The following is a 24,438-nucleotide window of genomic DNA, read 5'->3' as shown; positions in this document are numbered from 1 at the left end:
CTCACTGCATTGAGATGGCCTTCAATGATGACAAGCCTTGTTTTGCCAGTGAGGGAGATGCCGCCCCACACCATGACACTGCCCCCACCAAAAGCTGTCACTCGATCGGTTCAACAATCAGCATAGCGTTCTCCACGTCGTCTCCATACTTTGACCCTGCCATCCAATTTTCGCAAACAGAACCTGGACTCATCACTGAACACGACATACACACTTACCTGTATGATATATAACCCTAACTCTAACCCTGACCTGAATAATATATAACTCTAACCCTAACCCTAACCCTGACCTGTATGATATATAACCCTAACCCTAATTCTAACTTGTATGATATATAACCCTAACCCTAACCTGTGAGAATTTATAACCCTAACCTGTATAACCCTATATAACCCTATATGCTGGTAGAGTATCCCTTCAACATCTCCTCAGCAGCCCTAAAGCATTGGCCGATGGACAATTATGGACAACTTAGTTTGCCTTAACCCTAAACCTGACCTGTATGATACGACTTTTTTTTTAACTTTTTTCTAGACTATACTATGACTTTTTTTTTTTTTAACTATTTTGGACATACTAAACTATGTTGTTTTTTTTTTTTTACTTTTTTCAACATACTATACTATGATTTTTTTTAAAACTTTTTTCAACATACTATACCATGACTTTTTTTCAACATGCTATTCTATGATTTTTTTTTTTTTTACTTTTTACAACATACTATACTGTGACTTTTTTCAACATACTATACTGTGACTTTTTTTGACATGCTATACTGACTTTTTTTTTTTTTTTTCTCGACATACTATATTATAACTTTTTTTCAACATACTATAGTATGCCTTTTTTTATATAGTACAGTAGGAGTTTTTTTTACGTTGTCGAAAAAAGTAAAAAAGTCATAGTATATATAGTATGTAAAAAAAAAAAAGCCATAGTATGTTGAAAAAACTCATGGTATAGTATGTAGGAAAAAAATCAAAGTATATTATGTTGGAAAAAAAAGGCATAGTATAGTATGTCAAAATAAGTCATAGCATAGTATGTTGAAAAAAAGTCATAGGACAGTATGTCAAAAAAATAAAAAAAGTCAGCGTATAATATGTCGAAAAAAAAGGCGTAGTATAGCATGTCGAAAAAAGTCAAAGTATACTATGTCGAAAAAACTGAAAAAGTCATAGTATAGTATAGCGAAAAAAAACAGTAGTATAGTATGCTAGACATCATGGCTTAAGCTGCCTGCTAACTCATCATAGTCATGGACAGAAACGTTATCATATTGCGGTAACGTGCGGTCAAGCCAGCCGTCACTTGTATCTCTGTGGTCAAATCTGCCGACGCTACAACTGTAGAGCACCCATATACTGACATTTATGTTACATGCATTCAAACTGCCCCGATGGAGCTGACCATGGATGTTTAAAGGGGACTGAGCTGACGGAGAGCTAGCGACGGACTCCGCTAGCTAATGTTAACAAAGGGAATTGTAGATACAAAATACAAATATAGAAATAAGATTGATTGGATTATATTCACCAGAAGTATAAAACACATGTCCCTCATAAATTAAAAAGAAAATACCACTAATTTGAGAGGGAAATGTCTTTATTCTTTGATTTTTAGGGTCGCTGGAAAATATTTAATAAATAATACCTGACAATGACTGATATATGACTATTTGACTGTACACACTCTGCTACTGCTATGTTGACAGCTATAAAGTTGCTGAGAAGTTAATACTCAACCTCTTCACACACTTGCTAACGTTACGCCGGGCTGACAGGCTGCGTGTGTGTGACAACGGCGAATATTAAGTTATCAGTAACACTAAAGCTGTGAACGCAGCACATACACACAATCTGTCTGCTTGTTAGGCACTAAAACCCCAGCACCGCTGCATAAAACACACTAATCTTGTCGGTTAACTTTTAATAATTGACGGGTAGACTAGAAAAAAAATTCAAAATTAGCATCCCTAGTTTTATCCTTTAGCATTTAAATCTAACGGATAGAAAGATCATCACAGCAGACACCTGAAAGGATGAACATAAGTTTGGTTTATTTTTCACACGTAGTATTTCTTGTACAGCACATGGGAAACGCATCAGGAGGGAAGAAGACACAGTGCAGTTTAAAAAAAAAGTTCCTTGGCTTTTTAAAAGAGAAACTAAACATGGGCTTGTAAAACGTAAAATAAAAGTTTTTATACTGTAAGCACAGGCAGGAGGGGGAGAGACGTTACTGACAGTTAAAGAAGAGTATCAAATACAATGTCCCAAATATTCACGCTATACCACCAAATGCATAGCCATTATACAGCATCATTCTGAGGAGTATACAAGCTTGTGTATGAGAATATCATTTAGGTCTACCTGTGGCTGACAGGCAGAAAGGGAAAGAGGCAGGCAAAGGCATTAAACTGTACAGATGATCTCTGACTCCTCGCTGGTACAGTAGCCATTGTAGAAGTCCCTCATAATTCTTCTATCCTGCATTAGCACTGCAGCGAGAAACATGGACAAATCTTGCTTAAACAATTGAATTAAATTGCATACTATAATGTAAAATTCATCCCTCTGTAAAACTGTGAGACCATTCACTGTACCTACTGAGTAAAATCAGATTTGTCTCGCCGAAGTGGAGCTTTAGTGCAACAAGCATGCAGTAAAAAGTGGGACCTCTTCGATGGCTAAATCTGTATCGTCATGTCGCAGCCGACGCCTGCTGTACACTGACCACGGACTCAACAGAAACATAGTTTAGTTGCACAATAAGGACTGAAAACAGACTACAGTACATTTACTACCACTTTTTAAAAAAAGAAAGGGGAATAAAACAACAAACAGTAGACAGAACGGAGGGTCTTATGTTTTCTTTACATGGGACTGCTGATGTTGTATGCCCTCTGCCTGTCACCACCACCAAGGATAAAATACAGAGTTAAAAAAAAAAAAAAAAGTTAAAAGAACAAAAATATTTTCCCGCCTGTGTTCTGCTTGATTTAGTATGTGTGAGTGCGTCCCTCTCTGTTTGCTCCCCCGAACCCGAAACGCAGTCATAGGCAACCCCAATACATAAACATATCATTACATAAGACGAGCAATCACTATTCATAAAAAATACTGAAATAAATGAGTAATAAAAGAAAAGCTTGAAATGTGCCTGTTTAGTCTACACATTGGTGACGCAAGTTCTACAGAAGCAGAGAGCTCTGATATACAGTTTGCCTGCCAGTTTGGAATATGATACAAGGAGGACTGAAGAGCAAAAATCTGGTTTAAAGGAGAAGTTCAAAATTTCGCTTATTCGCTTTCTTGCTGAGAATTAGATGAGATGTCTGTACTGTAAATGTAAGGCTACAGCCAGAAGCCAGTTAGCTTAGCATTAAGACTAGAAACTAGGGGAAACAGCCAGCCTGGATCCGTCTGAAGGAAGCAAAATCCAACCTACCAGCACCTCTCAAGATAACTAATTAGCATATTATATCCAGGCGGCAACCTCCGGTTCTGAAAAGTGAAGCTAATGCAAAAGTGCCTTAAACTTGCATTCTTTCTAATAGCCAGTAGGGGGCGACTCCTCTGGTTGCCATATTCTTCTTCAATACTTCTTCAATGCTAGTTTCAAGTCATCTTTAATACAGCATGATGTTCATGTTAGTAAATAATGGTCCCATTTAGATTACAATAGATGATAAAGCAGGTGCTTGAGGGCGTAGCTACCACGGCGTTGTCCGGTCTGGGAGTTATTTGTGTTTTTGTCTTAACTTACAACTTAAACCATTTCACAGTGTGTTTTCAGTTCATGAAAGTAAATTTTAACATTTTGGTCGCCTAAAAATGTCTTAACCAGCATTCGGTTGTACTTAGCTCCTCCCTCTCGTATCACTTCTGGTTGCAAAAAAACAAGATGGAACAAAATGCCGAACTCCATGCTTCAAAACCGTAGTCCACAAACCAGTGGGTGACGTCACGGTGATTACTAGGGATATGCGCGATTAGTCAACTAGATGATTAAACGTTGCTAGTCAGCACCAGAAATACTAGTTGGTTAAATGTATTAAAATGTTATTAATGTACACATTTAAATTACATGTTAACATAATTGTCTCAGCTGTTGCTATAGAGAGCTGCTGCTCCTCTTGCATTAGCGGCAGCTCTCTAATCTGATCTGAACCCGTCAGCCGCTCCTGACTCACTCGCGTTCTCACAACCCCCGCCTGCTATTTTCAGCAGTCAGTCTGGTTCTCTCTTGATCAACTGGATTGGCCAGCAGCACACTGAAACTGGCTTGCTAGCATGTATGCTACAGACTATAGCTAGCGACCTAGCGTGCTTTGAATCAACGAAGCGGGTAGCTCAATGCATCAAGCGTAAGACCAGAGTCCCCACTGGCGGTTCATCAAATATTACACCACACATTGGGTTTGTGAGGTGCATTTCTAACTTTGCAGTGGGGACATATTGATTTCAGCGGCATTTAAAATACGATTTGGTTACTGAAAAGTGTGATTAACGATTAAAAACAGCTCTTTAATACACGCAATATTTTTTTCGGACAATGTTTAACGTCATAGTAGTATGTGGAGTGCTCAATTTTGAGTGTTTTTTTTGAGTGTTTTCTTACTTTTCGACTAGTCAACTAGTCTAAGTTTAAACTTACATTTAAATGTCAGGGATATAAGTCGTTAGGAACATCCTGTTTCTTGAAGCCATACCATAACTTAAGTGTAAAAACAATATTTTGCTGTTTTACAGGGCGGTTATGTGCGTGACTACTTTTTGTCTGGGAGCAGTTACCAGGAAACCAGCAAGTAACTGCAGGAAGTTACTCCTCAACACCAGGTAAAACAGCAAATTGTCGTTCTAACACAAAATATTACCTGTTAAATAGTGAGCTTGAGAGGTGCTTTTTTACTATAGATTTTTTTAGATACTAGATTTTGTTATTTCTGGACAGATCTAGGCTAGCTGTTTCCAGTCTTTATGCTGAGATAAGTTACCAGGCTGCTTCATACTTAGTCTACAGACATGAGTGGCATCAATCTTCTCATTTAAATCTGTGAGCGTATTTTCCAAAATGTCGAACATTTCCTTTTAAGGTGTTTTGCATCTCAATTAATAGCAATCAATAGCTTACCGAACAAGATTTAGCCAGAGCACTTTGAACACTAGCACATCAGCAGGCAGGCGGAGACGGAGATAATGACTCTGATAAACATGTAATTCTCATCTGGTTTGTAAATGAAAACAGCAACCAGTTGCATAAAATTTGAAAGGATTGGGATTAGTCGCTGCTTAGTTGGCTGCTGATGATAGCGTAATCGGTTGTGTTAATTTGCCCTCTTGTCTGCCTTACAGTGAAGTTGGCGTGCTGCTACTTCATCTAGCTGACAGTGCCTTTAATGAGAGTGAGTGCAGCGCCCGGTGTCAGGAGAACAATCCGGAGGAATTAGAGGGAACAGCTCGGCTGATGTTCTGTGTTTGTGTCTCTGGGCCCTGGGAGAATCCCATTGACTCCGCTGCTCATTAGACGCTGCCTTTGTCAGACCAAAATAAAATAGATATTAAGCAGTGAGACGGGGAGCGCTGCGATGAATGTTTAATTGGGTGCTCGGTGTGTTGTGTGTGTGTATGCGTTTCTCTCTTCCTACGATTACCTCAAGGGGGTGTATCCGAGAGTTTTTTTTGTATTCTTGCCCGATGACGTGCGCCCGTGTGTGTGTGTGAGCAGGTCTATGTTTCATGTCAGTGTTATGTGGATATCTGAAGCGACCCCCTCCATCTCGGAGCGTCATCGTTCCCCAGCTCCTGACACCTCTCGCTGGGGAGAGCGAGCTGCGGCGTCAGCCTCATTAAGGCTTCCACTGTCTGGCTAATGAATCGATTGTGTGGTATCAGTGCTCCTGGCTGGCGCTCCCACAGTGCCGCTCCGCGCCTCCTCTGGGGGCCTCCCTTCCACTGAGCTCTTAATCAGGAAACAGCCCTAATTACCCTGCCTCCCTCCTCCTCCTACTCCTCCTCTTCCTCCCTTTCATTTCTTTTCCTTCCGCACTCTCGCTTTCTCTCCTCCTTCTTGTCTTTCCCTCCCGACTTTATCTTTATGCTCCACCGCCCTTTTCCTTTGTCCTTCTTATCTTGCTGCTTCCCTTTCTGCCTCTCTCTGCTATCATGCCTCATCCTTGGGCTAAAAGTGGAAGGGGGGAGGAAGAGGAGGCATTTGGGAGCTCCCACAGTAGCTTATATCACAGGAAAAAGGGGGGAGAGGGGGTGATGTATTAGGGGTGAGGGTCAGGAGGACTCAGAGGATTGAGACAGAGGTGCTGATGTAATGAGGATCAGGAGCGGTTGGCCAGGCAACTCGTTGCCCCCCCTCCATTTTCCAAAAAAAACACCCCAAAATCTCCGTCCTGTCTCTTCCCATCTTGTCCTGGCCCTCAGTACACCACCTCGTACACCGTGGCCTTCTTGTCCCCAGAGCCTGTCACTATGTACTTGTCGTCCGGGGAGACGTCACAGCTCAGCACAGACGAGGACTCCTTGGACTGGGAGCGAGCGAGAGACAGACAAAAAACCCAGGAGAGAGAGAGAGAGATGTGATGATAGATGGATGGAGACAGATGGAGAGAAACAAAGAGAAAGATGTTAGAAAAGATATGACTCATCAGCTAATACTCAATCATACAAGACATATTTGCATTTCAAAACAGTCGGCAATTATTTCCAAACAGACAACTCCACAGCTCCGGGATGCTGACTCATTCGTCTGCTTCACTGTGAGACACACTGCTCTCTTTCTCTTTTATCCTCTCTCTGTTTCTCTGGAGAGATGCAGCCTCATTAACTGCAGGTTTAAGCATCACGAGCAGCACAAGTCTGATGGTCTGTATGAACTGGCAAAATGCACAATCCTCTTTTTTTCCCCCTCTTTCTCTCCTGTGCCTGAAAGCCAGACCTGGGCACCTGGCTTTAGATGATCTAAAGCTCCCTCTAGACCCCCTCCTCCTCCCCCTCCCACTGCTACATCATCATTTATCTTCCTTCCTTTCTTCCCAGACTCTCCACCTCCTCCTCCTCCTCCCTCTTCATCCTCTTAGGCTCCCCTTTCGTTCTGTCCCCCTCTTCTCATGTCAACTCCTCCTCCTCTCTAAACTCCTCTCCTCCCCTCCCCCTCCTCTCCCCGCTACAGGCACAGCAGGGCTGTCAATCATCGAGCCACCGGTGAGAGGCCATTTCACACAGGATCCCTCATACTAGACCAAGATAGCAGGTAAGGGGAGTTGGGGGGCGTTCAGGAGGGAGGGATGCAGTGACAAGTCAAAAGATGAGTTTGGAAGGGTTTAGAGTCAGAGATGGAGTGGGAAAGAAAAATAACACCTAAGGAACAAGAGAAATACTTTGTCCTGAGACACAGAGACTTAACATCCTCTAGCATTACAATGTTTACGAGTTCTTTAGCAGTTAATGTCAGACATTGAATGCCCGTCTTGATAAAGTTTGGTGAATTGTGTAAACACCAGGAACAACGATGGTAATCCACTTTGTTTTAAAGCCGCATTTGAATTTTCTGCATTGAAAGCCATGCACACCGGGTCCGCTGTGAATTATTTGCGTTGCCGTGTTGAATTTTCAAAAGAGAATGTCTAACGGGCTAACGTTAACTACACAATACATAAACCATTTCGGACCTCAAATGTAATGCTAACGCTAGCTGTTGTGGCTAGCCCCATTCCTTGATCAACATATAACGTTAACAAGTGCATATCAGTTACCTTACAATCTTCATTGTATCCCAGCTGCAGGGCGATCTCAAGCCACATATTGTCCTGTATTTAGTTGTTGAGGTAGTCGTCGTAGTGTTTGTCGTACATTATTGGGTGTTGAGAAGGGACATCCTTGTTATCCCGAAACAACAATCGTCTAGGGTAATGGACTGTTGGACAAATGGCCTTTTTTTTGGTCGAATGGGATATTTTTCGGACTATTGGTATTTCAGAATAACAATGGGCAGTCCCCTTCTAAACACGCAATAATGTACTGCAAACACTACTGCTGTACCTCAACAACCAAATAAAGGACAATATATGGCTTGAGATCGCCCAGCAGCTGGGATACGATGAAGATGGTAATGTAGCCGATATGCACTTGCTAATGTTATATGTTGATCACGGAACGGGGCTAGCCACAAACGCTAATGTTAGTGTTGCCATCATATTTGGGGTTCAATTAGTTTATGTATGGTGTAGTTAACGTTAGCCCATTAGACATTCTCTGTTTGTTATATGTTTTTGTTGTTTGCGGTGGACGCGATACTATTTAGGCGGAAACTCATTGACGAGAATGGAACATGGTAAGGCGGATAATTTGCACCGGACCCAGTGTGCATAGTTGTCATGCGGCGAATTCGCGCGTTGATAATCGTTATTCCTGCACCACATTTACCAACGGCTCTACGTCTGATGGTATGTTGTATTCATATAAATATATTAGAATGTATTCAGTAATATGTATTAGGCATTAATGATGATGTAACATTAATATCTATGCTTATACAGCTTATTTGATATAAAGAACAAAGAAACAGAGAGAGGGAGAGAAAGAGGGGCACATTAAACGGACCAGCCGAAGTGTAGGAGAGAATGTGAACAACATAGGGGTGGGGGGGGAAGTGAAGAGGTAGTGTAAGAAAAAAAGATTAAAAAACAGGGAAGGGAAGATAGAGAGGACAGGGATAAACCAAAGGACAAGGACAGAGAGAAAAAAAGTGAGGGTAGAGGTACAGATCAGGAGAGAAAGATAAGGAGTGAGCACAGTGAGGGAGAAAGGACAACAATAAACAGAGACGAGGAGAGAGAGAGAGAGAGAGAGAGAGGAAAAAAGAGTGGAGCGGAGGGTTAAAGAGAAGCAAGGAGACAGAAACAGGAAAGGACAGTGATAAAACAGAAAGGAGGAAGAGGAGAGAGCAGCTCTGTATAACACGGTGACAGGAGGGAGCTGTTTGGCGGGAGAAACGTTTGGCATTTGGATAACAAAGCAGATAGCCAGCATTCTCCTTTCAGTCCACAGGGAGAGACAGGAGCCGCCAACCCTGCTGCCCACTGTAGCTTACAGAAATATGACACATACACACACACACACACACACACTCAATGCTCATCTTAAATGTACCTTCATCTCCCCTTGCTAGTTTCATTCACACCCAGACGAACTAGCTCAGCTAAAAATATTGCATCTCTGCATATTCATGTTTCAACATTTCCTCAAACGGAGCGATTGAACACGATGGAGTTATTGCATTTGTTCTGTGTTGTGTGTGTGTGCGTTTGGCAGGCTGCACTCTCTGATAAAGCTCTGCAAGTCACCATGGATCAACAAACCTGAATTTAAAAAAGTGTTTATCATGAACTCCCTCATCTTTTTCTCTCTTTTGCCTCCAGGGCTCAGTGTGTGTGTGTGTGTGTGTGTGTGTGTGTGTGTGTGGTTCATAGACGGGAAGCAGAGATAGCTTAAACAACACTATCCACACTGACTAACAGATGACTCTGCAGCTCCAAATACATGCATATATATATATAAATATGTATATACACAGAGCATAAACATCCTCAGAGCTCAGAGCATTGCACTCGTCTCTCACCTGGAAAATGCTGGCTCCATATGGTGTCCTCCATGCATTCAACAGATTGTCTTTTCCTGTGCTCACGAACCACTTGCCTGAAATAACACAGACAGTACTACAGGTTAAACAAAGGAAAAGAGGTGATAACGGCACAATATATTGTGCAGACACTGAATACCAACTAGGGGTGTCACGATTCTCCAAATCCACAATTCGATTTAAACATCCCATTGTTAGACTATAGAGTCTTGATTTGTAAAGATCCATAGATCATGGGTTTAATGACCTGACAACTGTCATTTACACTTTCAACCAAAAGAAGATCCACTAGATAGCAGGAGTGTACAACAACAACTAGACTTTCTCAGAGTTTACAAAGCACACCTGAGTGCACCATGACGTCCCTGTTGGCGCCCACATGCTTTACACTACGCCTAGCACAAACCCTGTATTACTGTACAACGCGATGTAGACACAATCGATTTTAAGTGGAGATAACGAGACCGTGGCTGAAATCGTCAAATAGTTTGACGAGCGCTGTTTTCTTTAGTTGCTGCAGCCTACAAACTGTCGTTTTTCTGTCAATGACACGTTCGTTGTTTAAATAACTCGCCGTGTACGTCGTGTCTTCTTTGAGCTGCAGGCTACCGATTAGATACGTTGTGTCGTCTTTAGCTACAGGCTACCGGTAAGATCCGCCATGTCGTCTTTGAGCTACAGGCTACCGGTAAGATCCGCCGTGTCGTCTTTGAGCTACAGGCTACCGGTAAGATCCGCCGTGTCGTCTTTGAGCTACAGACTACTGGTAAGATGTGCCGTGTCGTCTTTAGCTGCAGGCTACCGATAAGATCCGCAGTGTCGTCTTAAGCTGCAGGCTACCGGTAAGATCCGTAGTGTTGTCTTAAGCTAAAGGCCTCCAGTAAGATCCGCAGTGTCGGCTTTAGCGGCAGGCTATCGGTAAGATACACCGTGTCGTCTTTGAATTGTTGTTGTTTTTTTCCTTCAGATGTACGCAAGTAGGCGAGGGAGGAGAGAAAAAGAAAAATTGGCGATCCTGCTTTTCATTTCGATCGATTTCTGATTAAGAATCAAAACTGTTACACCCCTAATACCAACAGTGTGGAGAGTAATGAGAAGTGTTTGTCAGTAGCTGCAAATATTCTAGAAACATTTAGGAACCAATCCAAGTTTGTGTGTGTGTGTGTGTGCGTGTGTGTGTGTGTGTGTGTGTGCGTGTGTGTGTGTGTGTGCATACATACCGCAGTAGGCGAACTTAAGGGAGAGAACGCAGCTCTCATGGAGGTGCAGCTGGTACTTGTCAGGTTTGGAGACGTGCAGGACTTCCACATTACTGCTCTCCATTCCCACAGCCAGCCACTCGCCTGTCGGACAGTAGCCCAGAGAGAAGATCTGGAGACGGGGAGGGGAGAAAGGAGGAGGGGACGACAGAAGAAAGGAAGCAAAGGTGCGGAAAGGAAAACAAAAATGGGGAGAAGATGTGAGAAAATGGGGGATGAGGGAGGAAAGAAGATAAGGTTGATGACAGAAAGAGAACAATGGAGGGCAGTAGGGAGGACAGATGAAGGAATTAAGTGGGAATGTGGGATATCGAAGAAAAGATAAAGATGAGTGAATAGAAAAGAGGAAAGATGGTGGAAAGTTAAAAAAAAAGGAAAGAGTGGAATGACGGAGGTAAATATAGAGTGAATTAATAAATTGGGAAAGAAAGAGAATAGCAGGAGAGAGAGGGAAAGTGGCAGATGGAGAGAGACAGCAAGCGAGAGAGAAAGTCATTACACGGTGGATCGAAACTCATCTGACAACGGTGGTCAACTCTATAGCTCTGTTGTGGCAGTGAGGAGTGAATGAGAGAGACAGTGTGTATTTGAGTGTGTGTGAGGGCGCCTGTAAGGTGCCCCACGTTGGTGTTTGTTGATGTGTTTTTGCTGGTGTGTATTGGTGTAAATACCTGCAAGGTGAGGTCACGGTGTGTGTTTGGATTTATAAGTTAACTTGTGAGGTGAACTCTGTAGTTGTGATGTGATGACCCTGTAATGTACTGTACCTGCATGTACCTGTATAAAATTAATGTGCATATATGTACAGTACAAACATTAAACATTGTTAATGTGTGTGTACAGTTAGATGATGTCTTGTTACAGTGTGTGTGTGTGTGTGTGTGTGTGTGTGTACCTGCGAGGTGAAGTCGTGCTGCTGGAGCTGGCGTCCCTCTCGGAGGTCCCAGCAGCGGACGGTGTTGTCCAGCCCTCCCGTCCACAGTTTGGTGCCGTCGTTGGAGATGTCGATGCAGCTCGCTCCGTCTGTGTGGCCCTGGAACTGCCTGCAGGGAGGAAACACACAAGAGCTTTAGTAAGACATGCATACACACACTCTAAAGACTCTGCATCTGTGTGTGTTTTTGTTTATTTTCTCCTGGAGGTGTCAGACCAAATATATTTGAATGTTTTCCTCCCTGTAGCACCGACTGCTCTCACCTGATTCTCCGTTCTCCCCTTACCACAGTCTTCCCTCCCCGTCTCCCTCAATTCATCTTTCTCCTACCTTGCCAGAATCTGTCTGTTTCATCCCACCCACATCCCCTATGGCTAGTTCACCCCCCCCTCTACTCACCTGACCATAGGGTTAGTTGAAGAATCCCCAGACTGCAACGATTTTTCCTCCCTCTCTTTCTTCTTCCATATTTTATCTTCTCTTCTTAAGAACTTCCTGAAATGTTTCCACATCCTCCAGCCTTTCCCTCCCTCAACTTCCTCCCTGTGCTCTCTCCTGACAGTAATCTATTTGTGGAGTTAAAGCGCCAATTTTTTCATGTTCTTTTTCTCCTTCCACTGTCCTCTCCTCCCTCTCTCCTCTCACCTGACCAGCGTCTGGTTGTGAAGATCCCAGACGACGATGTTGCCGTCGCTGCAGCAGGAGAAGCAGACCTTGTTGTCAGGGGAGATGGCCAGAGCGTAGCAGGCGGGAGCGGACGACGTAAGCTCCGCCTTGATGCGAGGAGTGGGCGTGGCCAAATCCCAGATTGACAGCGTGCTGGCCTCCCCGCCGACGATCAAGGTCCGTCCGTCAGGGAGGATTTTACAGGAGCGGATGTAGTTATCCCTGTTCTGATTGGACAAGATTAAAAAAACACTGTGAAACAGATGCTTGATGTGGATCAAGGAAAAAAGTGTGTGTGTCTGTTTGCCTTCCTCACCAGACAGTCCAGCTGGGCCATGGGGCTCTTGCTGCCAGGCTGGCTGATGTCCCACACCTTGACGCAGCCCTTGCCTCCGGTGTAGACGTGGCGTGTCGAGGTGCTGATGGTGACGGCGCACACCACCTCTCCGTGGTTCAGGGTGTGAATCTGACGGGCGTGGCGAGGGATTCCCGGGCCCAGCAGGGCGTCGGGGGGAAAGGGCACCGGCTGCATCTGGCCATCTGCACTCACGTGGAACGAGTAGGCGCTGCAGAGAAGAGAGAGAGAGAGAGAGAGAGAGAAGGGAACAGAAGTAAATCAATAGTTCAGAACTGAAGAGCTACAGCTGAAAATAAACAAAAGAAAACAGAGTTTGGACCAGTGGGTAGACTGAAGGACCGGAGAAATGGGCCAAAGTCAGGACAGACGAGATGGAATCAATCATGCAATCAATGACCAAGTGAAAGCAGAGGAGCAACAGGTACACAATGCACAAGAGCAAGTTGTGACGTCCGACGACACCGTAATGGCCTTGGAACCTCAGTAAGATTTGCCCAAACTCAGGCAATTACTTGGCTCACTGTAGCTGTAGGCGGGAATGCATAATGGCAGATTGTATTACAGGGCCGAGTCAGTGTGGCATTGCTAATGGCCGATCAATAGTGAAGCAGTTGGAAGCCAAGGCTGTTTTATGATTTCAAATTAGCACCGCAAGAATGAATTGCTACTCTGCAACGACTGACAAAGACAATATAATTCGTCAGTCAGCACAGCCGAATGGACTGTGTGCAAGTGTGACATGGACACTTGAAATTCTACATTATCCATCTTTGTTAGACAGGTTCACAGTGCAACACTGAAAAACACTGGTTAAATAGAAAACCCAAAGTGAGCAGCTACATGTAGGAGGAACTACTACTAATTTGGATTCTTATCCAATCCAAATATTTTTGGATTATCGCTGTCTTGACTGAAGTGTGTGCAATTGTCTGTGTCTAAATATTCATTTATCCTGACATGATTATCCTGCTCAGCTTTCACATATTTCTTTTTTTAATCAACAGAAAAGAAAATTAACTGTTTAACTGCTCTGTGTAACTGGGGAATACACTACAGTACGAGTCCATGCTTAAGGTGTACACACAAATGGTATTAAAAGGCTTTAAATATGTGTCTACCGAGCCAAAATTGAATATTAACAGTGTGAATACTTACGGCTTGCCGCCAGAGGAACCAGGCAGAGAGGAGGACAGCCCTGGCGCCCTCAGGTGAGACCGAGAGTCATACGCCACCTGGTGGGGACAGAGGAGCAGACAAACATCTAACAGCTTGACGAAGACTTAAACGGGTAGCAAGTACAGGGAGATGGGTCTGATTGCAGTCGCGGAGGGGCGTTCCTGTTGCATGACAGGAATTACATTTTTAATCTACCTTCCTCTTATTGTCTAATTTTATTGCATTTCTGCCCTTGTTTGAATGTGCGATTTGAGCTACATCAGTTGTGTAAAAAGTGCTCTATAAAGAAAGTTATTATTATTATTATTGTTATTAAGACTACATGGTGCTTGTTGAGGAAAGGCTTTTTTCAGCAGTGCTCTACACGTTAGCATTTTGTGATCCAGATAAGTCATTTCAATTAAAAAACTCCTCTCCAGGACTGTTGCTCTTTATCAAAGTTAATTAGAGAATGTAAACCTGAAAACTTTAAGTATATAATGAACGCACTACCTGATAACACAGAACACATTCTAGTTTTAAGGGTTAGAGCTGATGCTGAACTATAAATCAAACCTTGACAGAGAAGAACAATCTGGCCTTTACTCACCATGGGGCTTCGGGAGTAGGCATTGGCTGCTGCGCTGATTTGTGGAGAGAGAGTAAGAGCCCCACCGAAACCTCCAGGGCTGGCCAGCTCCCCGTTCAGGCCTGCGTGGGACACCACGCCAAAATGAGCCGGGTATGAACCGGGGGGCACAGACATGGGACTGCGGAGAGCTGGGGAGGGGAGGGAGAGAGGAAGGACGGATTGAAGGATGGAAATAAAGAGGGAAACAAACAATACAGCACAAACACAGTCACAGAGGGGCTGAGAAGAATGGAAATCTTTTTCTATCATTAAACTGTATTTGTTGAGCTGTCGAGCACAGCAATGGTTGCTAACACTTCATTTTACAGGTCTACAAATTTCACGGTAATTAGGTAATAATTAGCAAGTAACCTATTTAAAATTTCTTTGGAATTACTGCCAAATTACCCAAATATTCAAAAATTATCGAAAATTACTTTATTATAAACAAGATTTAATAATTATATTTCCTAATAGCTGTTTTTTTATTTAATACATTTACAGGAAAAAAAATACAAAGTTTATTGATATGCTTTATTTCCATGTCTGCTGGTAAATAGATAATATTTAGCAAATAACTTCTTTTAAATTTCTTTAAGAAAAACTCCCTACATTTGTGTAGACCATAAGTCACACAATGGTGAGAATTAAACTATGTTTATGATAAAGTAATTATTAATATATTGTGAGGTACATTTTGGGGTAATTTGGCAGTAATTCCAAAGATATTTCAAATAGGTTACTTGCTAATTATCACCTAATTACCATGAAATTTGCGGACCTGTAAAATGAAGTGTTACCAAATGCTCCTCACTGATTATTCAAAACGTCAGTCCGATAGGCAGAACTTTTGCTCTCATGACATCAAGAGATTTTGGCACAAAACCAGTAAACTATCACTACAAGGCAACAGTAATGTCAGAGCATAAACAAATAAGGAAATGGAAAAACTGGGGGACAGGAGGATATATGGCATGAAGGAAAGAGGCAGACTGGGTGCAAATCTCATTCAGGTCATGACTAGACAAGTGTAATTCAAGGAGCTAGTTCGGTTTTCTAAAAAATAAAGAAGAGCTCTAGTAGAGTAGCTAAATTAGAAAGTAAATGTAAAGAAATGAGTAATGTAAATGCATTCTGCACTACATGGTGAGTTATGTAACCACATTACAATATTAGCTTGGCTTTTTATGTGTAACTTTTTGAGTTTACAAATATAAAAAGAACAGTTATAAATGTATGTACTAGATCAGTGGTTCTCAAACGTTTTTCGATAATGCCCATTCAAATATTGTTTCAGTCTAGTAACCCTTAAGGTCCCGACACACCAAGCCGACGGTTGGCTGTCGGACGGTTTGGGGCCGTCGGTGAGCGTCTGTCAGCATAGTTTTTTGCGCTGTGTCCCGCACCGTTGGCTCTAGTCTGCCTGTGTTGGAGATTTTACGGCCGGCTAAGTGGTGAGTGAGAGTGGTGTGAAAACGGTCGGCAGACGCTGCTTTGTTTCATTTATGCATCATAAGAACGGCTTGTATTTCCGCCGTCCTCGGTCTTCCGGTTTCCCTTTTTGAATGACGAATACAGACTACCGCCGCCTGCTGGTGTGGAGAGTTATTTACGTACGAACGTACATGCTAACTGGCTGTCGGGTGTAGTCTTTGTGGTGAGTTCAAACGCAACAGTCGGCCTTCATCAGCGCTAGTTCTTTGATGACGTTCTTTAAAATGTAATTTTCAAACTTATATTTACATTTCTATTGAACTTATTATAGTATAATTAATTTAGGAATAAAGAATGACTGATTTTTTTAAAACAATTTAAAAAAAAAAATCTCACGTACCCCCTGCAGTACTCCAAAGTATCTTTAGGTGTACTGGTACCCCCATTTGAGAAACACTGTACCAGATTAATGTTGTGATAGCCTGTTATATGTATTAGCAAGCTCCTTTATCAACAATACAACATCAAGCTTGTTCTCACCAAGGGGGTCTGCACTGGATGCTGCTTTGCTGACCAGACGAAGGCAGGAGGTGCTGGGACCGGGGGCTCCCGGTGCTCCAGGGGTAAGGGCCTCACGGTGGGACGGGGACGGGGTGCCAGACTTGGACAACGGAGACTGGGACTTATCCATCTGTAGAGAAGTCAAACAAGAAGTATAACAAATAAAGCACATGGCTGATCTGTCAGAGAACGTCCTACAGTATATTTATTACACCAACCTTCAGAATCTGTCACCTTTTTGACTAATCCCACTGACAAGAGAATACTTTGTCTCTGTGCTACTGGTACAGCTATTGTAACAGCTATCTGTACTGTACTAGACAGCCGTGTAGCTTCCCTATCGTTTAATAGGACAATGATTAGTTACTGTACAATAGTTATGGGTTGTACGAGTTTTAAGTGTTTTTATTCCCACAGCAAAACACCATAAATGCTAGCATAACATCTACTGTAACAGGAATTGACAACCTAAGGGTACAATTTTATTACAAAAGAAAAGAGGCTGAAAATCTTCAGTCTCATTAAACATGTTGAAAATTACAGTCATATTTTAGCATAAAGCTCAAGCAGGCCTCCGAGTCAGCAGAGTGCAGTAACTCCCTGAGAATCTATATCTGTCTTACCTGTGCCGAGTCCTTGGCCTTCCCTGGGGTGGGGCTGCGGGGGTTTGGGGTGGAGGGGGCCTCTCCTGTGCTCGAGGAGCCCGGGAGCTCTTTCCTCAGGGTGGGAGCCCGGTCTAACCCGTTCCCGTGGGGGGAGTGGGGAGGGCTGCCCACAGGAGAGTTAGGCTCCTGAAAGACAAAACAGAGATTGAAAGATTATCTAAAGTTCTGTGTAAACTGGTGCACACAATGCTTCAACTACTTTGTCCTTCCATTTCAGTCTCGCCCACAAGTCCATTTTACAGCATTTCATCACTATGACATTTTCTGTTTAAAGAAGGGATCCTTGTCCTTAAAGGGCGGGTCCATCTGCATTCTTTTCCGGTTCTTTTTCTCAAATGGAAACGACCACTCAGCTGCTGCAAAAAGCAGTGAAGTAGGTTATCGAAGTAAGCTAATCAATAAGGTTATGAATAACTCGCTGTGCTAAGTTTGGAAATACCTGAGAGGGATAGTTCAGACTGAAGTAGGTTATGTATACTCTCGTGTTCTGTGAGGTAAAATTACTGTTTTTGTGAATGGAGTCTGATGAGCGATATAACGGCTTCAGTTCCCCGTCGGAAAGGGCTGTCTGATGGCGAGGTAAAGCGGCTGTGGACAGGAGCAGCAGAAAAACGTATTTTAGCCACCTAAAAAAATCTCTATCAGTATAAGTGTACGCTATATTTAGAATAATTTCACCACACCAAGCCACCAGACCAGACTCCATTCAGAAAAATACTAATTTTGGCTCACCAAACAACGGAGTTGCTAGTCTACCACTGCATTGATCAGTTACTTTTTTTTTGTTATTATGTGACTTTCGGATCCAAACTAACGTGACGTCCACACAGAAGTACATTGCTTAGCTTCCGTGCCCGTACTCTTGTCTGCTTCTCCAAACTAGGAGCGTGCCGACTGCCATCTAAATTACTGTATGTAACGTAATACACCATGTCAGGTCACATGGGGAAAAGTTTTTAGAGGGGCTCAAGAAAAAAACATTTTGACGCTAAAAGATACATACTTTGACCAAAATTTGAATGTTAAATTAAATTAGTTAAAGTTAAAATTCCCCTTGGTGGGAAGCTACAGAATGATATAAAATCCTAAAAGAAAATTTAAAAAAATAATGGACCTGCCCTTTAAAGTACAATTTCACAATTCTTTTTTTAGTTGCATTTTTGATGATAGGCACTTTACCATTGTGCTTTTTCCACTGCACTTCCTATTCGTTGCCATCCGTAGAAAGTGCACCAGTATGTTCAGACAGACATTGTCCCTGCTTGAAAGTTACCACAACGCCATATGACGTCATCGGGCCAGCCACTGTGTTGGCCAATCGAATGCATGCAACTAGGGCTGCAACTAATGATTATTTTCATTGTAGATTAGTCTGTCGATTACTTTCTCGATTAATCGATTAGTTGTTTGCTCTATAGAATGTCAGAAAATGGTGAAAAATGACGAAAGATGACGTCCTCAAATGTCTTATTTTGTCCACAACTCAAAGATATTCAGTTTACTGTCATAGAGGAGTTAAGAAACCAGGAAATATTAACATTTAAGAAGCTGCAATCGTTGCAGCTCTACATGCAACCACACATTCCTGGTAGATTTTTTATTTTTTTACGTGATTCAATTATTGCCGCCATGATAACTTTCCGCTGTAAAATCCCTCCTGGTAATGTTATAAACCACTGTGCAGTTAGTGACAGATTTTTTAGTGACTTCAAAGTTACAGCTCTATTACCACAACTGTAATTCCTGGATCGTATTTCATTGTCTCACCGGCACCTGAAGCAACGTGCACCCACACTGCAGGCCCTTGCATTTTATAATGCAGTCTGAACACCCACTTATTGTCTTGTTTTCCTTTAGAATATTTGTGTAAACACTGCAGTGTGCCAGCAAGCTGAACTAGGGAGAGTTTGTTATGTTGCAGCAGTTGGTTAAAGAGTTTTAAAATTCACTTATTTAAAGTAAAATGCTGCAAAATTCTTCCATAATGGATACAACGCAACCTCTAGTGTCACAGCCTGTATTGTGATTTGTAAAGGGACTCAGGGAACATTACATGAAACAGCGGAGATTGTCACTGTGGCTGGTACAGTAGTGTGTGGACCTGCAGATAATGTTGCTGTTACAGCTGCTTTCATCACTGGAGACGCCGTTGAGCCGGCGCTGCCTCCCCCAGAACAGAGTGCTGGAGTAAGCACTTCTCACTGGGTCACAGTGATCAGCACACACACTTTACTGCTTAAACACACACACAAGATCATCTACTCAAACAACCACACACAGAGACATTTACATGGCGTGTACGCACTCATACGCAAACAGAAATGCACGCACAGGCTTGCATGTATGTTTAAATACATGCATGCACATTCTCTCTAATAGACACACACACATACACACTCTCTCTCTATCTCTCACACACTCACCAGAGGATTTGCCTCCCTTTCTCTACCATTACCCACATTTGTCAATTTTTTTTTTTCTTGCTGCTTTTGTACCAGTTTCCAAATCACACAAGAGACCGGTTCTGCTTTTGTGTGCAATATCAAAATACAGAAGGCTTAGATAAAACATATTTTGGTACACTGCGTGAAGTATTTAAAGAACTAAAATATTCCAGGGGCATAAACGGCTTTGCATATATTAAATGAAGCAGACTGCAGTTATCTAATGAGAGAAGGGAGGAGAAAAAGGGGGGAGGTGGAGCTAGAGGGAGGGAGAGGAGTGGGGAAAGAAGGAGTGAAAAGGAAATAGAGACAGTGGAGAGATGGAAGAACAGAGGCTTCAAGAACAGAAATAAACAGAAAGAGGTAGATGAGAAAAGATAGACCAAGTATTTGGGAATGTGTGTGTGTGTGTGTGGACAGAGTACAGACAGCGTTCACAAGAAGAGAACACAAACAGCGGCGGCTGATAATGAGCTTACATAGGAGCTCTTCCTATTTACAAGGAAACTGCAGCGGAAAGCTGAACTAGCTACACACCTGCTGACTCGATCCACATTTCACAGATACACACACAAACCTAGGTTACTATAAATGATTGGCATTACAATAAGCAATCTAGCTGGCAAAACAAACAGTAAAATACAATGTGAGTGTGTGTCTGTGTGTGTGTATAAGTGTTGAAGAGTTGAAACGATTACTTGATTTGTTGATTATCAGAAAATGAGGCTAATCTAAATTCCAGCTTCTCAAATGTGAATAATGTTCTGCTTTTCTTTGTTTGTGATTATGTGAAAATCAATATCGTTGGGTTTTGGAATTTTTTTTTCCGCCACGACTATTTTCTCATGTTTTACAGACCAAACGATTGATCTATTAATCTGATAAATTATGGGTAGATTAATCAATAAGGGAAAACTACAATCATCGCCTCCCGGTTGTATGCCTCCACAACCAGTCAAGTTGCAGTTTACATTCATGTCTGTCCAAAATGTCACCACTTCATCATTTTATCCTGTCAGACATTTGCGTGAAGCTGTCATAATTAGCATATGAATTATTGGGTTATGGCCAAAAGTGTGTTTTGTGAGGTCACACTGACCTTGACCTTTGACCACCAAAATCGAATCAGTTCATCCTTTGTGCCAGATGTAATACAATTCTCTCCAGGCGTTCCTGAGGTATCGCTTTCACAAGAATGGGACGGACGTAAGATCACAGTGACCTTGAGCTTTGACCTTCGACCACAAAATTCTAATCATTTCATCCTTAAGTCCAGGTGGACGTTTGTGCCAAATTTGAAGAAATTCACTCAAGCCGTTCCTGAGATATCGCATTCACAAGAAAGGGATGGCCGTGAGGTCACAGTGACCTTTGACAACCAAAATCTAATCAGTTCATCCTTGAGTCCAGGTGAACAGGTCAGATAAATAGATTCATCATTTGATCTGTAAAATGTCACTAAATAGTCGTGTCAGAAAAGTTTTCTTCCCAAATTCAAGGTAACACGGGTTGGGTTGATTGCCACGTCATTGAATGGTCATTTTGTGGGTGAGGTATTCCTTTAAGTTGTTTAGTGTCAGTATGACGATGCTTATTCTTCAGGCAATTACCCAATTATGTGTGCTTGTGGTTTTCTCTGAAACACAGACACGTGAAAAGTGACTCGAGACACATTTCCCTTATCTAAGACTGTCAAAATACTAAAATTTAGCTGCAAACTAAATGAGGCAAAAATACAATTGACCATCTCTGAAAAAAAAACTATGAAAAAGAGCAAATCTCTGCCAAAGACGCGGAAATGAAACAATGAATTTGTCACGTAAAAATCATAATAAAATGTCTTCAAAACTGACTTTACACACACAAACACACTTGCACACACATACTCCGATCTGTGTGTTAAACTGATCTATCGACAGCCAGTCAGACGGGGTCACGCAGGCGTTGCCAACTACATCTATAGTTATTCCTGCGAGCAACACCGGTCCTCCCAACATTGGACTCATGCGTTATTCACGTGTGGGCTGCAACGCAGTGTCAGAGAGCTTCTGTAGGATAAAGGCTGCTTGTATCTTGTGGCTTTGTAGGGAAATCAAAGATATTTTCTGTTACAGGGATGTACAGCTCTCGCACAAGGACATAGCTGTGAGGAAGCGAGTGGGAGAGAGAGAGAGTGAAGTGTGAGTTCTGTGGGTGAGTTAAATATTTTCCACAGTGGAGATGGAAAATTGTGAGTAAACATTGGTATTGAGAGTGGAATATTTTCTAAGAGGTCAGAAGAAACTGTTAACTATTCTGTGATGAGGGAAACGTCTTTCTGTGAGATGTATGACTTCTGTGAGTCACCAGTGTGTGAAGTTTCTGGGAAGTTGCCCCATTGATAAACTTTGCCATTAAGCAATGATTAGACAGAAAGTAACTTGTATGTTTGATATGACGGATAGTGGGCAACCAGCATTATCACAAAATCAGACTGAACATTTACTAATAACAAACCGCTAGTGTTTTTTTTTTTATGTCACGTAGATTCGTGGATTTTAAATAATCAAGTATTGTATGCCACGTTTGTTTCTGGAAGTATTTCAGGTGAGAAACCACACATGAATAGTAATTTTCTACCAGCTACCCTTTGCCAAAGAATTGAAGAAAACAACCCTTAGCAGTAAATTTTTTTTTTTAATTTTCATCTCCTATACAGAACTGCCAGGCATTGCCACAGATTATTTTATATAACTTGCGGCGAATTCACACCAGAGCAGCAGCAAAGTGCGGCCTACGGCGGCCTGTGTAAGTCCATTGTCAATCAAGTGGCTATAATCAATATTTTCATATTAAGTGTGAGGTTGTCAAAAATAATTAAAAATACAGATAAGCAACTTACTTCATTGGAGACGTCCACTACGAGATTGTCTTCACTCTTGTCTCCATCGCTGTCCTGAGGAGCAAAGAAGACATAAGAAAGGTAAAATTACACCCACATCTCCATTAAGAAAAGAAAGCTGTTTTCTTGGTTGCTTTTTTCTCTCCATCACCCACACAGACACACAGTATACCGTAAGAGTATACATCGAGAACTTTAATAATAAAGATGGAAACGCACGAAAAACACACACAGATCGATATATCAATATCACTGGCTGCTCTTTGCTTCCTTCCACTGTCTGTCTGTCCTCCATGCAACATTTAACACAGAGATACCATATATACAGTATATTCACACCAAACATCTCCCTCATGCAAACACTGTTTCGATCTCTCTTTCACACACACACACACACACACACACTGTTGCTCTCTCCCCATCGATGGTACATTTTCGCTCTCCGTCTAGCCATTTCTCTCTACTGTATCTCTCCCTTTTTCTGGGGTGAGAATGATGGCACTTAGTCACCATGGCAACAGCTCTTTGATGTGATCATGGCCTGATATTCCTATTGACATCAGTGTGGAGTGACATCAGTACCTAATTATACAGAGCCAAAACAGGGCTATGTCTATTCCTAGAACAAAAAACACAGAAACACAGAGAGAGAAAGAGAAAAAAAATAAAAGGAGAAATGGAATAAAAATTAAAAGAAAACAGGAAGAACACAGAGAGTGAGAGGGGAAAGTAGAGAAATTGAGAGACGGCGATAAAGAGACAGAGATATAGAAGAGCAAAAGGGCAAACTGAAAGAGAAATGGGAGCTGTAATGTGGCCCGACAGACAGAAAGAGAGGAAAAACATTCAGAAAGTGGAAACTATCTGTGCTTGTTCTTGCTCTGAACTAATGGGAGGATTTGGACGGTTGTTGTTGGTGCCAAACTGATTTAGCTGGAGGCCGTCTTGCACAGATAGACTCCCGGTGTCAATCAATCCTCCAGACTGCAAACACACAGCCATCTAATTCATTACAGCTATCTGCCTTGGCCGTCTCTCTTCTGGCATTACATCGCCTGTGGCTCCCTGCTCTTCCCCATCGGGCCCATCCAAACCAAACACGGCTCTAATTGGCCGCCGGGCCCCCCGACCCATGTGTGGCCTATAATGTCATAGGCCATATCTTACGTACACACACGTACACACACACACAACCACACAGATGCACATGCACTTTGTGATGTCTTTGGTGTGTATATGTGGTTTTCTATTTTGTTATAATTATACATACATGAACATCAATAGCACACTAATAGCATTTAAATGACTGGTCCATTATTTGGGGGTTTCTGAGGTTTTTATATCATTCTGTAGCTCTCCAGCGGTGTTCCTTATGTATTCAAATCCGAACATTCAAACTCTGGTCAAAGTATGTATGTTTTAGAGTCAAAATGCTATTTTCCCATGCCCTTCTAAAAACTTTTTTCCCACATGACCTGACGTAGGTTTCTGCATGATGACGCTGCTACATATACAGTATATATACATCCTTATAGTCAGTGTATTAACGTCACTTAGATGGCGGTCGGCATGCTCTCAGTTTGGCGAAGCAGACAGGAGTACCTGCACGGAAGCTAAGCAATGTACTGCAGTGTTAGTTAGTTCATTATCCGGGCGTTAGTTCAGATCCGAAAAGTCACACAAGAACAGCAATTCCCGTGTTCTGCGAGGTATAATGTTTTCGTGAATGTAGTCTGGTGGCTTTGAAGACTATAACGGCTTCAGTTCCCCGTCAGAAAGGGGCTGTCTGATGG

At 42.3% G+C, this 24,438-nt stretch overlaps 1 protein-coding gene across 5 annotated transcripts in view; it reads right to left on the bottom strand.

Moving 5' to 3' along the window:
• Positions 1 to 4,615: 4,615 nt before the first annotated feature.
• The window catches only part of tle2b (TLE family member 2, transcriptional corepressor b), a 104,083-nt gene continuing 84,260 nt past the window's right edge, over positions 4,616 to 24,438 (bottom strand). For 4 of the 5 annotated variants that reach the window (XM_037769950.1, XM_037769951.1, XM_037769955.1 and 1 more), the window contains 11 exons: positions 22,646 to 22,699; positions 17,279 to 17,446; positions 16,635 to 16,785; positions 14,640 to 14,809; positions 14,030 to 14,106; positions 12,833 to 13,082; positions 12,496 to 12,743; positions 11,812 to 11,959; positions 10,878 to 11,028; positions 9,637 to 9,713; positions 4,616 to 6,544 (listed from right to left, as the gene is read on the bottom strand). In XM_037769950.1, the coding sequence (XP_037625878.1) occupies positions 6,437 to 6,544; positions 9,637 to 9,713; positions 10,878 to 11,028; positions 11,812 to 11,959; positions 12,496 to 12,743; positions 12,833 to 13,082; positions 14,030 to 14,106; positions 14,640 to 14,809; positions 16,635 to 16,785; positions 17,279 to 17,446; positions 22,646 to 22,699 (1,602 nt within the window). In that variant the 3' untranslated portion in view covers positions 4,616 to 6,436. The remainder of the gene's footprint in view (positions 6,545 to 9,636; positions 9,714 to 10,877; positions 11,029 to 11,811; positions 11,960 to 12,495; positions 12,744 to 12,832; positions 13,083 to 14,029; positions 14,107 to 14,639; positions 14,810 to 16,634; positions 16,786 to 17,278; positions 17,447 to 22,645; positions 22,700 to 24,438) is intronic. The other variant, XM_037769954.1, reaches the window with a different exon arrangement.

The sequence above is a fragment of the Sebastes umbrosus genome, chromosome 5 (assembly GCF_015220745.1).
Source record: "Sebastes umbrosus isolate fSebUmb1 chromosome 5, fSebUmb1.pri, whole genome shotgun sequence".
In the NCBI taxonomy this organism is placed as follows: Eukaryota; Metazoa; Chordata; class Actinopteri; order Perciformes; family Sebastidae; genus Sebastes; species Sebastes umbrosus.
Note: the sequence above shows the minus strand (reverse complement) of the source record. Positions and strands in the feature narration are given on the sequence as shown.